The sequence below is a fragment of the Typopeltis vanoorti genome, chromosome 4 (genome assembly GCF_054136105.1).
Source record: "Typopeltis vanoorti isolate ZY-2024b chromosome 4, IOZ_Tvanoo_1.0, whole genome shotgun sequence".
Lineage (NCBI taxonomy): Eukaryota > Metazoa > Arthropoda > Arachnida > Uropygi > Thelyphonidae > Typopeltis > Typopeltis vanoorti.
In genome coordinates, this window is record NC_143552.1 from 77,785,879 (window position 1) to 77,798,720 (window position 12,842).

At 33.9% G+C, this 12,842-nt stretch overlaps 1 protein-coding gene across 1 annotated transcript in view; it reads right to left on the reverse strand.

The window, feature by feature from the left end:
* Positions 1-1,690: 1,690 nt before the first annotated feature.
* LOC150107427 (COMM domain-containing protein 6-like) overlaps positions 1,691-12,842 on the reverse strand; it is an 84,883-nt gene continuing 73,731 nt past the window's right edge. Inside the window, exons 4-5 of the mRNA XM_090391287.1 lie at positions 4,584-4,736; positions 1,691-1,962 (exon numbers count right to left, since the gene is read on the reverse strand). Coding sequence (XP_090247413.1) covers positions 1,912-1,962; positions 4,584-4,736 — 204 coding nt within the window. The 3' untranslated portion in view covers positions 1,691-1,911. The remainder of the gene's footprint in view (positions 1,963-4,583; positions 4,737-12,842) is intronic.

Consider the following 12,842-nt stretch of genomic DNA (forward strand, 5'->3'; position numbering starts at 1 on the left):
ATGATATCTATATATAACTTATATATATATAACTTATATAAATGCTTGCTTGAAATAGTAAATCCTATATTTTACTTATTTAAAATAATGTAGAGGTGAAATTGGCCAATGATGATACACAGGAGTTGCAAATCAAATGTGGCATACCTTGGTAACTATTACATGAATATTGACTTGCTCAGGATAAGAAAATTAAGTAATTCAAGATTAATAAAATAATATGGAAGGTGATCCCCAGCTGATATTTAAAAATTTACTATGAAATTATAGAAAGTCCAAGCAAAAACAAAGATATGTAACAACAGTAAAATTATTCTTAAGTTTAAATGGTCATCAGAAAACATATTTTGAAATTCTAATCCTATCTTATTATCTGAGAAATATTTAGTATTATAAATGAACTCCATGGTTAAATGGTTCAAATTCTACTGCTGTCATGGATATTTGTAAATGTCCTTAGGTGGTAGCTGAATCTCGTCAGCTGGTATGAGATTATCATTCTGCTTACTGGATAACTGAAATGGATTGAAAAAGTTACTTAAGTATAAAGAGCTAATAAGCTTCATTTCGGCAATGAAAACATTACTTAAATTAAGGAGATATTAAATCCCACATAGTTTTAAAACCGAATAAGAAACTCAAAGATTGGAATCAGAGAGTTTCTTGCCGAATATAGTAAACTATAAAGTATCGGCGAACGCTAGCGTTAGCCAATGCAAGTGATCCTAGTACGTAGTACAATACTGGGCAGCTCGTTGCAAAGGTGGAGGAAGAAGTTCAGATCTCTATTCTTAGGTATTTTCCATAATGTAAAAACACATTTCCTAGGAAATGTATGCTGTTATTACATTATGGAGGGAGGTCACTACCCAGACTGGTTTCAGCCTTTTTTGAGGCTTCATCAGTGAGTAGCTAGACCTAATACCAAAGTGTATAGCGAAAAATTTAAGTAATGTTTTCATTGCCGAAATGAAGCTTATTAGCTCTTTATACTTAAGTAACTTAATGGTTGCACCTGTTTGGAAAACTCGTTCGCAAAGTACATAAGTTCTTTTCGCTATACACTTTGGGTATTAGGTCTAGCTACTCACTGATGAAGCCTCAAAAAAGGCTGAAACCGGTCTGGGTAGTGACCTCCCTCCATAATGTAATAACAGCATACATTTCCTAGGAAATGTGTTTTTACATTATGGAAAATACCTAAGAATAGCGATCTGAACTTCTTCCTCCACCTTTGCAACGAGCTGCCCAGTATTGTACTACGTACTAGGATCACTTGCATTGGCTAACGCTAGTGTTCGCGAAACTTTATAGTTTACTTTATTCGGCAAGACACGCTCTGATTCCAATCTTTGAGTTTCTTATTCGGTTTTAAAACTATGTGGGATTTAATATCCCCTTAATTTAAGTAGGATTGAAAAAGTTCCATATTGGGTTTCTTTGAGTAGAATTTCTGGAATATGATATCCACAATACTGATAGGTATCAGTAGTTTGATACTGATAGATGTACAAATTCTCATTCTGTAGAAGACAATTTAAAACATAAAAGACAGTCCGAATTGAATGCATAACTAAAGTAGAAAATTTCTGATGTTTCAAAAGAAAAAAAAAAGTGATTAGTCAAACAAGAAGGAAGGGTAACAATTTTTTTTTTTTCTTTGACTGCTTTCAAGAAAAAAAACTAGAGATTGAAGCCAAAACATCTAGGATGGTTTAACTTATACCCAAAGAATGATAATGTACATAAAAGGCAATTTTGAAACTTCACAACTAGACATCTTAAAAAAAAAATTTATATGAAGCACATAATATTACAATTTAACCAGTACTTTGTTTTTATTATTCTGAAAAGAAAAACAGTCTTCTTTATACAGTTCATGATTACTTGATTTGCATATAACTATTCTTCTCACACTGTTGATAACACAGAGGCCATTTCTTTCAGCTGTTCATAAAAATCCTAAAGAAAAAAAAAGTAGGGAAATCAACTCATTTATATAATACATTTTCTGAAAAACACAAAATCAACATTGGCTCAAAATCTGACCTGGTTACTCAATGTATGTTACAGCAGTATACATGAAGTAATATGATCCTATAAACAGACATTCTGCTGTGACAAGATCTGAGCTTAAATAAAATCATTCAAAATTATATCTTTGTTCAATCAAATAGAAAAAAAAGTGTGTGTGAGGGGGGGGGGGGGTGATAAGGGGAACATACTGAGGTTACTAAACAATAACTGATATTTGCATGACAATTTTCTACCCCCACCCCTAGCAAGCATACATAAATAATGTGACATCAAATTTCAGGCCTTAATTTTTTTCTTATGATTTAAATACAGATAGTTCCCACCTTTACAAATTAATTGGTTTCAGGTGACCGTTTGTAAAGCGGGAGTTTATTTGCCTTAGAAATAATGCTATAAGCGAGAGTTACGTTCATAAGAAGAAATTTATAAAATATAAAACTAATATTAAATGATAAGAAAATACTTTACTGGCCAAAGATTTACATATTTTAAATTAAAAAAAGATTCTTTGAAAAAAAAAAAAAATTAGCTTATTTTTATATCACCAGGTGAATTGGCAGCCATCGAGGTAGTAGGAGATATATTAACAAGCTTCGGTGCATCTGTGTTTTTTTTTTTCTTCAAAGAAGACCTCGAGTGTCATCTGCTTTGTTGACTTTTTGCTTCTTTTCGTTTAAAGTAGCTCGATAGCAAGCAGAAGCATTATTCATTTCATAGGAAAATTTACTAAATCGTTCTAAGTCTGAATCTTGTGATTCAAAGATTGCTCGAGCTTTTTCGAGAAGTTTAAATGCTTCTTCTAGGCCTTTTTAAAGTGAAAAACCAGTTAGAGCTTCATATTCGTTATCTTTTTTGTCTTTTTTTTTTCTTTCTTCCTCTAATTGAAAGAGATCATTGGGTGAGAGTTCCATAGTGTGAGATTGAAGCAGCTGATTAACATCGCCTTCCAAAATTTCCATTTGCAACTGGTTAGTCATACCTAAGATCGCTTGAGTTTCAGAATTTACAATCTTTGTTGGGTCTTCAAATTATCATTAAAATGAGGACAAAGTTTATGCCATATTCCCTTCATAGTTTTTTTTTTTCAAATATTTTATCCTTTAAAATAGTGCTAATATTGTTTACAAATTTCCTTGCCAAAAAGACTGTGATGTCACCTGCACAGGTTGTACTATCAGGTCTTTATGGGCAAGAACACTTCTGTGACTGTAACATCCCTATCCCAGAACATTTAAACAACAAAAAGAAAAACAGAATACAAAGTACAGGAAAAACTGAAATAGCAATCCACTCCATTGAACAGAAACATGCCCCACAAATCGACAAGGTCATAATATTAGACATTACTTTCTTTCCAATTCTTATACTGATGATCTCACTTAAAAGTTCTATAGTACTAAACTCAGAGCATTCAGTGTCTCCTTTAGTTTTTGCTTGGACAACTTTCTGGCATCATACCCAAACCAGATGCCAAAATTCTTTTGATCCTGATGGAATTTCTCCAATGTTCTGAAAATTTGTGTTCCAGAGTTGGACCACTTTGGTAGTGCCTTTTATCATACTTCACTGTTCATCTGGAGATTGAAAATTAGCCTACATTCAACCTATACCTAAGACAGGCAACAGATCTGTATCATCAAATTATTTATCAAGTCCAACATTTTTCTGCTCGATTCTTTCTAGAGTAATGGAAAACAGCTCATGTCCACACTACACTACCCAGAGAAATCTCTCAAGTAAATCAATCTCCAGGATTCTACTGCTAATCAACAGGAGATATTTTTGCTTATGTCATCAACCTCTTGTCAAACTCTAGTGAGTGCTCTTGATATCTAACACATTTGATCAGATTCAGCACAAAGAATGAGTAAATTCTTATCTTTTGCAACTGGAATGCCAGTTGTTTCTCTGGTCACACATTATATGTGATGGTGAACAGACCTTCAACTTTAAACTTTGGAATTAATGCCAGAATACCACAGCATTACTTGAAAAGAATTGCATTCATTTACCTACTATCCTCTTTCTATACATGAAAAGTCTAATTCTATATTTTTCTTCAGTATATTATTGTGCTATGTCTAAAAGCAATAAAAGAATTAAGACTGCATAGTAGTAAAATAATTCCCTTTCAGTTTTGGAATCACTCTGCTATAATGATGTAAACAACTGCTTAAACCAAATTCCTACCTTCTTTTATACTACTTTCTAATAAAGTGTTACCTAAAATAATGCAATTTGGTAGAACATTATATATTGAAATTATCTCCATTTAAGTATAAAGCCCATTTAATGGGATTTTTAACATGGATGATCACTTAGTTACATATATAAGGTTCCAAGAATGTTAACACATCAGTGCTATGTGTTGGTAAGATACTAGTATAAATATATTGGCAATACTGTTTGTCCCAATCCTACTAATAACAACACATGCAAGCAAACTTATATAAGTTGACCATATATATATATATATACACACACACACACACACATACATACATACATACATGTATAAATGTTTCTATAATAAATAGGTCACTCACTTGAAATTCCACAAGGGACATCTCCACAGTTCTTGTGCACATATCACCTCCTGGCATAACCAGAGAAAGGTTTAAAATTACAAATGGATAATTTAGCTGCTTGTTTTTATCAGAACTAATGGCCAAGCCTACTTTCCATTTTATATCTACCAACTGCAAGATTGAATCAAAATGGAATATTAAAAAAAAGTTGATTGAAAGCAATGTGCCAGAAATATTTTTTTAAAAATGTTTCACAAATATCAAATCAGCTAAACCAAACCCAACAGGATCACAGGAATGTCTTATAATATATATTTATTTATTTTTTTTACAAAAACCTAAAGGTGCAATGGAGATTTGTTTCATAGTTCATTCTAACAAGTGAGTCATGTTCTCTATAATGAAATCTGACCATATTAGAATATTCTTTTAACATGTTCTACCTCAACACCATGCTTGGAATAAATCACCTCGTGCTGTACTTGACCTTGGAAACTGATCTTTGCCCTGCTTAGGGGAAAGAATATATTAGAAATCAATAATTAAGGGGAAATTCTATATTTGGTTAGTCTATATCCTTATACCTATTTACACCTTCAGAACTATTGGCACATATAAGGGAGGGAAAGAATAGCTGTGAATAGAAATACTTTTATTAGAGGTGAGTGAATTAATAATAATTTACAGTTGTGGTATTGCACGTGCATGTGTGTGTGTCGAACAACTTGCTGCCAGACAAAATGAATTGCATGTCATACTATAATCTCTAGACCAAGCTTGCTTCACACTTGTATGTCACACTCCACTGAAAATGCACTGGTTAAATTACAACAGCATTATCCAATCTCCAATTTTATTACTTCATGACTAATTCTTATAAGTCATTGCATCATCAAATAGCACATTGCCATATATCCTTGTTTCGCACATATTCTTGTATTATTCTGAAGTATGACATTTAAACAGTCAACAACAGATTAGCATATTTGCAAATAAATAGCCAAAAACATGCATCAATTACATATTTGATGACAGGGAGAAGTTTATCACTAGCAAAATAATTGTTCTTACCAGTTAATGCTTGGATTTTATTGGTATATAATTATAAATATTGTTTGTAATTATTTAATGATTAATAAAAATTAAAATATTTTGAAATATTGATTTGATGTTTTATAAATTTACAAGCATCCTGACTTCAGTGTTTTCTTTATGTGTTTTGTTTTTTTAAATATGGACTATGAAGAAAATACTGATGACTCAAAAGAGGGTATTTTTATATTAATATACCAATGATATTAATAATGAGTGATATTAATATCGCATGAGTAAGTAACACCACCTGAAGAAAGATGACCTCTCTCTCTCTCTCTCTGTGTAGTAAATGCTGATATGTATTCTGTCAACTGTTTGCATATTTATACTCTTCCTGTAGATTCCTAGCTTTTCCTCTACTTAAATGTGCTGTGATGCCTTTGGGAGACCATAGGGTAATTAACTTGACAGTAGTAGCTCCCCCTCCATCTGTTTGCAAAGCAAAGTATAGTGAAAATAAACTATAATCAAGTTTTACTGCAGTAATTGTAAAACAGATTCTGCAATAAAGTGAGAGAACTGTGCTAATATTTATAAATTTGATTTACATTTAGTCTGGAAGTTATCTTTACACAAATCCACTCACAAACAGCACTTTAGTATTAGTACTATGGGTAGGATATAAAAGTCATAACCTGTTCTAGAGACCAAACAAAGAACTAAATAGAAATAGGGGATATTAAATATCCAGCTTTATTTCAAAGTCGAATTGAATATGCAGAAACTGTGAATGTTTGAACAGGGAGACTATGAGAATACAATCCTCGGCATTGGAGCTGCCTTTTTCATAATACTAAGAATTTAAATATACTTTAAAAGACACAAGCACTGCCAAGGTGTCCATATATTTGCCTTTTATTAGTGCTTTTTAAAGGTTTCACTAGCCTAACAGCTTTCAAACTGGCATTCAGAAATCAGAGAACCCACATAATGTTGGCTAGGGAGAGTGGGTACACTATCTACTCAGCCAGCCAGGCCAATGATGATTGAATTACCTTCTCGTGGTGCACCCTGTTCGGTATCTAATTGGATACTGAATGAACAAGGATGGGCTGGCAATTTGGGATTTAGCTGACCAAATTGTATTCTTATTGGTTAAACCAAAATAAAAAATGATGGTACAACATGACAAAATTTCATGCCAGCTGGGGCGTCGCCCAGTTAAACAAGGCCCCCTTTGTTTTCGCCAGAGCGAACAGCGAAAAGTCAGCTACTGGAACGAATCTGAAAACAAACCCCCAACTCAACAACACCAGAGTTAAAGATCGGTACTATCAACATAAGAAGCCTGAATGGCAAAGAAATGGAGCTAGCTGAGGAATTAGAGAAGAATCAGATTGACATAATAGGGGTGACTGAAACAAAAAAAGCCAAAAACTGGTGAGATCTTTCTGAGCAATAAATACAAAATGTTATATTCAGGCAATGACAATCAAGGAAAAGAAGGAGTAGCCACAATATTCAACACAAAATACGAGGCTAATCTTCTTGAATGGCAGTCAGTCTCAAGTAGAGTAATGTGGGCAAATATGAGAATGGGGAACTGGACAATGAGACTTATTTGTGCCTATGGTCCCACAGAAGGTTCTACTAAGGTAGAAGTGGAGGAATTTTTTGAGGCTTTAGAAAAAGCAACTGACACAATGAAAAATTGGTCCTTGTTGGGGATCTAAATAACAGATTAGGAAATGATTGTGAGACATACAAAAATATTTTGGGAAAATTTGGAGAAAAGAGCAAAGCTAATAATAATGGCAAATATCTGTTGGATTTCTGCTCAGGACATGGACTGGTTATTACTAACACCATGTTCCAACATAAAAATGTGCACAAATTCACATGGAGAAAAGAGGCAAGGAATAAGAAAAGTCTCATTGACTATGTTATTGTTTATAGTGATGTTTTCTCCCTGGTGCCAGACACCAGAGTGTACAGAGGATTTGAAATTGAAAGTGATCACTATTTAGTCTTGAGCAGGATAAAATTGAATTTCATATTGAAAAGAATAACATGTAAGAAAGTTTTAAAGCGAATAAAAGTTGAGCAGCTCTCAGATGTGAACTGTAGACCAAAATACACAAAGATTATTGAAGAAAAAATGAAAGAGTTTGAGAACAGGAATCAAACCTTAGAGATTCAGTGGCAAACTCTGAAGAAAACATTGGATGATTCTGCCAGAGAGGCATGTGGTGAGGTTGTCTGCAAGGATAAAAAAATCAGAACTCCCTGATGGACACAGGAAGTTAAAGAGGCAGTGAAGGAAAAGAAGAAAGCATATCAAAAGTTCCTGGAAAATAAGTCAGCTTGTGCTCTTAGAGAATACAGAGACAAATGTAAGAAAGCTAAACACTGTGTAAAACTAGCTAAACAAAAGTCATGGGAGGACTTTGGCAAGAACATAGAAAATAAATATCAAGAAAGTAGTAAGATATTCTGGAGGTTGTTGAAGAAACTTAGGAATGGAGGAAAGAGTGCTATAAAAGGAGTTAGAGATGATAAAGGTGACATGAAAACGGGAGAAAAGGATATCCTTGAAGTATGGAGTAATTACTTTGAAACACTGCTAAATGAAACAAGCAGTGATGACAGCACAGTGGTAAAAAACGCTGACCAGGCATGCAGTCAGGAATACATATCCATACTTGAAGTAGAAAAAGCCATCAAAGGCTTGAAATGGGGAAAGGCAGCAGAAGGTAGATGATATTCCACCAGAAATGCTGAAGTATGGTGGTATAAGAGTCTTACAGTGGCTGCACTGCATAGTTAAGAAAGCCTGGACAGAGGGACAAATTCCCGATGATTGGAGTAGAGCTCTCATAGTAACCACATATAAAAAGGGAAATAAAACAATGTGAGAATTACAGAGGTATTTCCCTACTGAGTGTTCCTGGCAAGATCTATGCAAGTATACTTCTGAAACGGTTGAGAAGAATTGTGGAAGAACAGCTTGGTGAAGAACAAGCTGGATTCAGGCCAAATAGAGGCTGTCAGGATCAGATCTTCACTTTACGACAAATAGTCGAGAAAGCATGGGAATATAACAAAGATCTGTATTTAAGTTTTGTTGATTTGGAAAAAGGCATATGACAAGGTGCCAAGAGAGAAGCTATTCAATACACTACAGTTATATGGTGTCAATGGGACATTATATGAAGCAATACTTAGTCTTTATTTGAGTTGTAAGTCAGCAGTTAGAATTGAAGTACAGGAAGATGGTTTAATGTTAAATCTGGTGTGAGACAGGGATGTACATTATCCCCTCTGTTATTCATTATCTATATGGATCACGTTATGAAGGAAAGTGGTATTAAATATGATATCAGAATTGGAGATGTTAATGTCAGCTCTTTGCTTTATGCGGATGATGTTATACTTCTAAATAAATCCAACTACAAGATCTCTGACTAAACTGAATAGCTGTTGTAATATATGTGGTATGAAGGTCAGCCATAAAAAGACAATGAGAATAGGCAGAATCATTGTGAATGGAGAACCTGTGGAACAAGTGAAACATTTCAGCTACTTAGGCACGATTTTTGCTGAAGATGGTAAATTAAATATAAAAATTGACAACAAAATCAGCAAAGCTGGTATGGTAGGAAGTCAATTGAATAAATTCATATGGAATAAGAGAGAAATTAGTCGGAACACTAAATTAGCTGTATACAAGACAGTGTTCAAACCAGTTTTAACTTATGGATCTGAGAGCTGGGTCAGAAGTAAAACACTTGACCAGACTAGAGACGGCAGATAAGAGAGTCCTGAGAAAGATTATAGGCGTGAACAGATGGCATCAATGGCAATATCATATTAAAAACGAGGATATTAGGAAAGAACTTGACATTGTCAACACCCAGGAATGTGTTAGCAGAGCTAATCTCAGGTGGTATGGTCACTTAAACCGAATTGGCGAAGAAAGATTAGCAAAACAAGTGTTCTCTGCCAGGTTGGCAGCAAAACGACCCAGAGGAAGACCAAGATATAGGTGGATTCATACGGTACAAAGTGCCTTAGATGATAGAAATATAAGATCTGATAATGTTGGAGTCTTGACAAGTAACAGACTGATTTGGAGGATGAAGTATGCTGATTGGTGGTGGTCTCCTCACCACCACCAATCAGCATACTTCATCCTCAGCTCATAATTGCAGTCTTTGCACTAATTTTTTTTTTTCTTTACCCACTGATATGTCACTTTTAAGTGAGAGAGCTATCACAGTGGATGCATTACTTGTGGAATGTCTATCATATTAATACTTTGCAGAGATGTGTAGTGTAATCAAGTATATACAAAGGTGGTCTGTAAAGTTCTAGGCCTAACAATGAAAAAATAATTTATAATTTTAAAATTATTTTTATTTTTCAACATAATCTCCCTTAAGACTAATACATTTATTCCAGCAATGCTCCAGCACCATAATCCCATCTCTGTAGTTGGAACAGTTGGGTTGGATTGGAGAATGACTGTCTGATAGGTATCAGCAGGTTGTGTATGAGGGGGAAGTGATATCCCAGAAGAGGAAAGTCACTGGTAGTGTTTCCCAGGGGTCTGTTTTTGGGACCACTGTTGTTTGGTCTAGAAATTTATAATTCAATCCCATATCCTCCAACTTATGCAACAGCACTCTGTGCTGAATCCTGTCAAAAGCTTTACCAAATCCAAAAGTATCATGGTGTATACATTTCTGTTGTCTAACTCAACTGTGCCATTATTATAAAATGTGAGCAAATCTCAACCCATTTCTGTATGTGATCTCTTACTAGCTTTTCCAAAATCTTTCACTACCACTCCAGAGATACTAACAGGTTGGTAGTTGGTTACATCATTCTTTTCACCATCTTTTCTAAATGGAATTCTCAAACATTCTTTCCATTCCTGTGGAATTTTCCCTGTGCTGAGAGAAATTATACAGTCAGGTTAAAGAAATGGCCAGTTCAGCTGGAACACTCTTTTGGCAATCATGCTGAAAGCTCATCAGTCCTTTTTGCTAAATTCATATTCAGTGCAACAGCTCTAGTACCTTCTCCAACTTCATTGTTGATAATTATATCTTTGAGCAAGTGGATAATTTTGACTATTTAGGAGTCAACATTAACAGCTGCAATTTATATGCAACAGAAGGTAAAGAAAAAAATTATGAGGGCTAGTATATTCTACAATTTTACAACTCGTGAAATCTAAAATATTATCAGAAAAATCCAGAGGACAACTAAGCTATGTACTGATATTAACCTATAGCTGTGAAACATGGTTAGCAACAAAGGCAGATTGTGCCAACAGTATTCTTACAGAAACTAACTGGCAAAGTTTGATTTCATTGTTCAGCATCAAATTCAAATGCATTTCCAATGAGGTTCCCCCCCCCCCCCCCCCCAGAAACTATAATGCTTTTTTTTTGTTTGTTTTTATGGACAAAGCCAAGATTTTTTTTTCTTTATTTCATGTTATTTAACATACTTCTGAAGATAAAAAGATAATTCAATATAAACTGTAATTCTTTAAATGAAATTCATAGATTTCACTCGTCTTGGCACCATAGAAATGCATGATCATGTATTTCATTTCAGGCATCCTTGATATACAAGATATTTTAAAATGATGTACTGACCTTATTGTTTAATAAGCTTTGCAGATAAGGACACCTACTATATTGAAAATTGTGGTCTAAGGTTTTTAATTTAGTTTGTCAGAAAGTTGTCTAAAAGAGGGAAAACACGTTTTTTCAAGGGGTCCAATATCTGTCAACTTAAAAAAATACGGTGTTTTCTAGGATATATCTAACATTGTGTATATTTTCTATCATAATACTTTTATGTCCTTAAGTTTGTACATTATTTTCTAATAGAACAAAATATGGCTTCATTATGAGATTCTGTTTGAACAGTTAAACCTAGAATGGCAACATTACTTCTGCATTTATTATTTTTAAATACACATTTGTGAACCAAAGTGGTGTTGCATCCTCTGTACTAGGCTGCCCGAAGATAGACTTAAGTTCAAGTTTAGTCACCAACTGAAGGAACTTATTCTAAGCCATTTTTCAACTGGTTCTTGAGTTAGTTAACCTCTGGCAAGCAGGTTTTTTCTCCTGGAAACTCGAGTTTTTCATCACATAAACTCAAGAAAATCGACCATAGAACCCACATTATTTCAGACAGTAACACATCCTGTTAGGTACCAAGAGATGGCAGCACTTGTTTGCCTGCCGATAATTAGTGATAGTCATGGGCCAGCTATCTCTGATTGGCTACTGGTGGAGATTGAACTGCCCACTCAGTCTCCAAAAGCAAGACAGGGTTAATATGCCTCGCCTACTTCCTATAAGGGAATAAAAGGTGTTAGCTTATTATTTTTATTTTATTTATTTTTTACACTCAAAACAAAATTGTCCTTTGTTTTACCATATAACATGATTTCAATTGATATAATTAGTGAGACAGATATTCAATCATTAAAAGTCCTTGCATGTCCTTAAAGTTTTTATATTGTTTTTGTTGAAATTTATCAGTTATGCGATGCCTGAAACATTTATGCCTAAACCACTAATAAACATTAATTGGGATCATAAAACAAATTTACAGTAACAGTAAATGATTGGAAATGTGCAACCAATGTTTTAATAAACATTTTAAACATACTACAAAACAACAAAAAAAAAGTAGCATGCGATGAGTTTCAACTAAAACTCTCATGGAAGTTCTGAAAATTGTTATTTTCATTTTCTGATGTCATTTTTGCAAATGCTAGAGTTAAAAATATTTTAGCAAGGAATGGTATATGTTTAACATGCCATTTCAAGATAATGTTACCACTGTAAATTAAACTTGCCAAGAAATCATATTCGTGCTTAATCCTTTATCCAAGGCAGACACACTTTTTAACTACTTGTATATGGGAAATATATGACTTCTACATTAATTCAGCCTTGGTATCTTTTCTGAGTCAGTCCTCCCACTGATGAAACATCAGTAAAGGTCAAAACCAGTCTGGGTAGTGGCCTTTCCCATAATCCATAAGATTATGCAGATATGAAACAATATGTGCTTTGCATTATGGGAACTAAGGCAAATGATGTGAAGTCATCAGCCTCTCTATACAAGTAGCCTAGTCCTGAATATACTTCACATGCAAAGTATTAAAGAGTATATCTCTAGATATTTTTAGCAAGTTTAATTTAATTT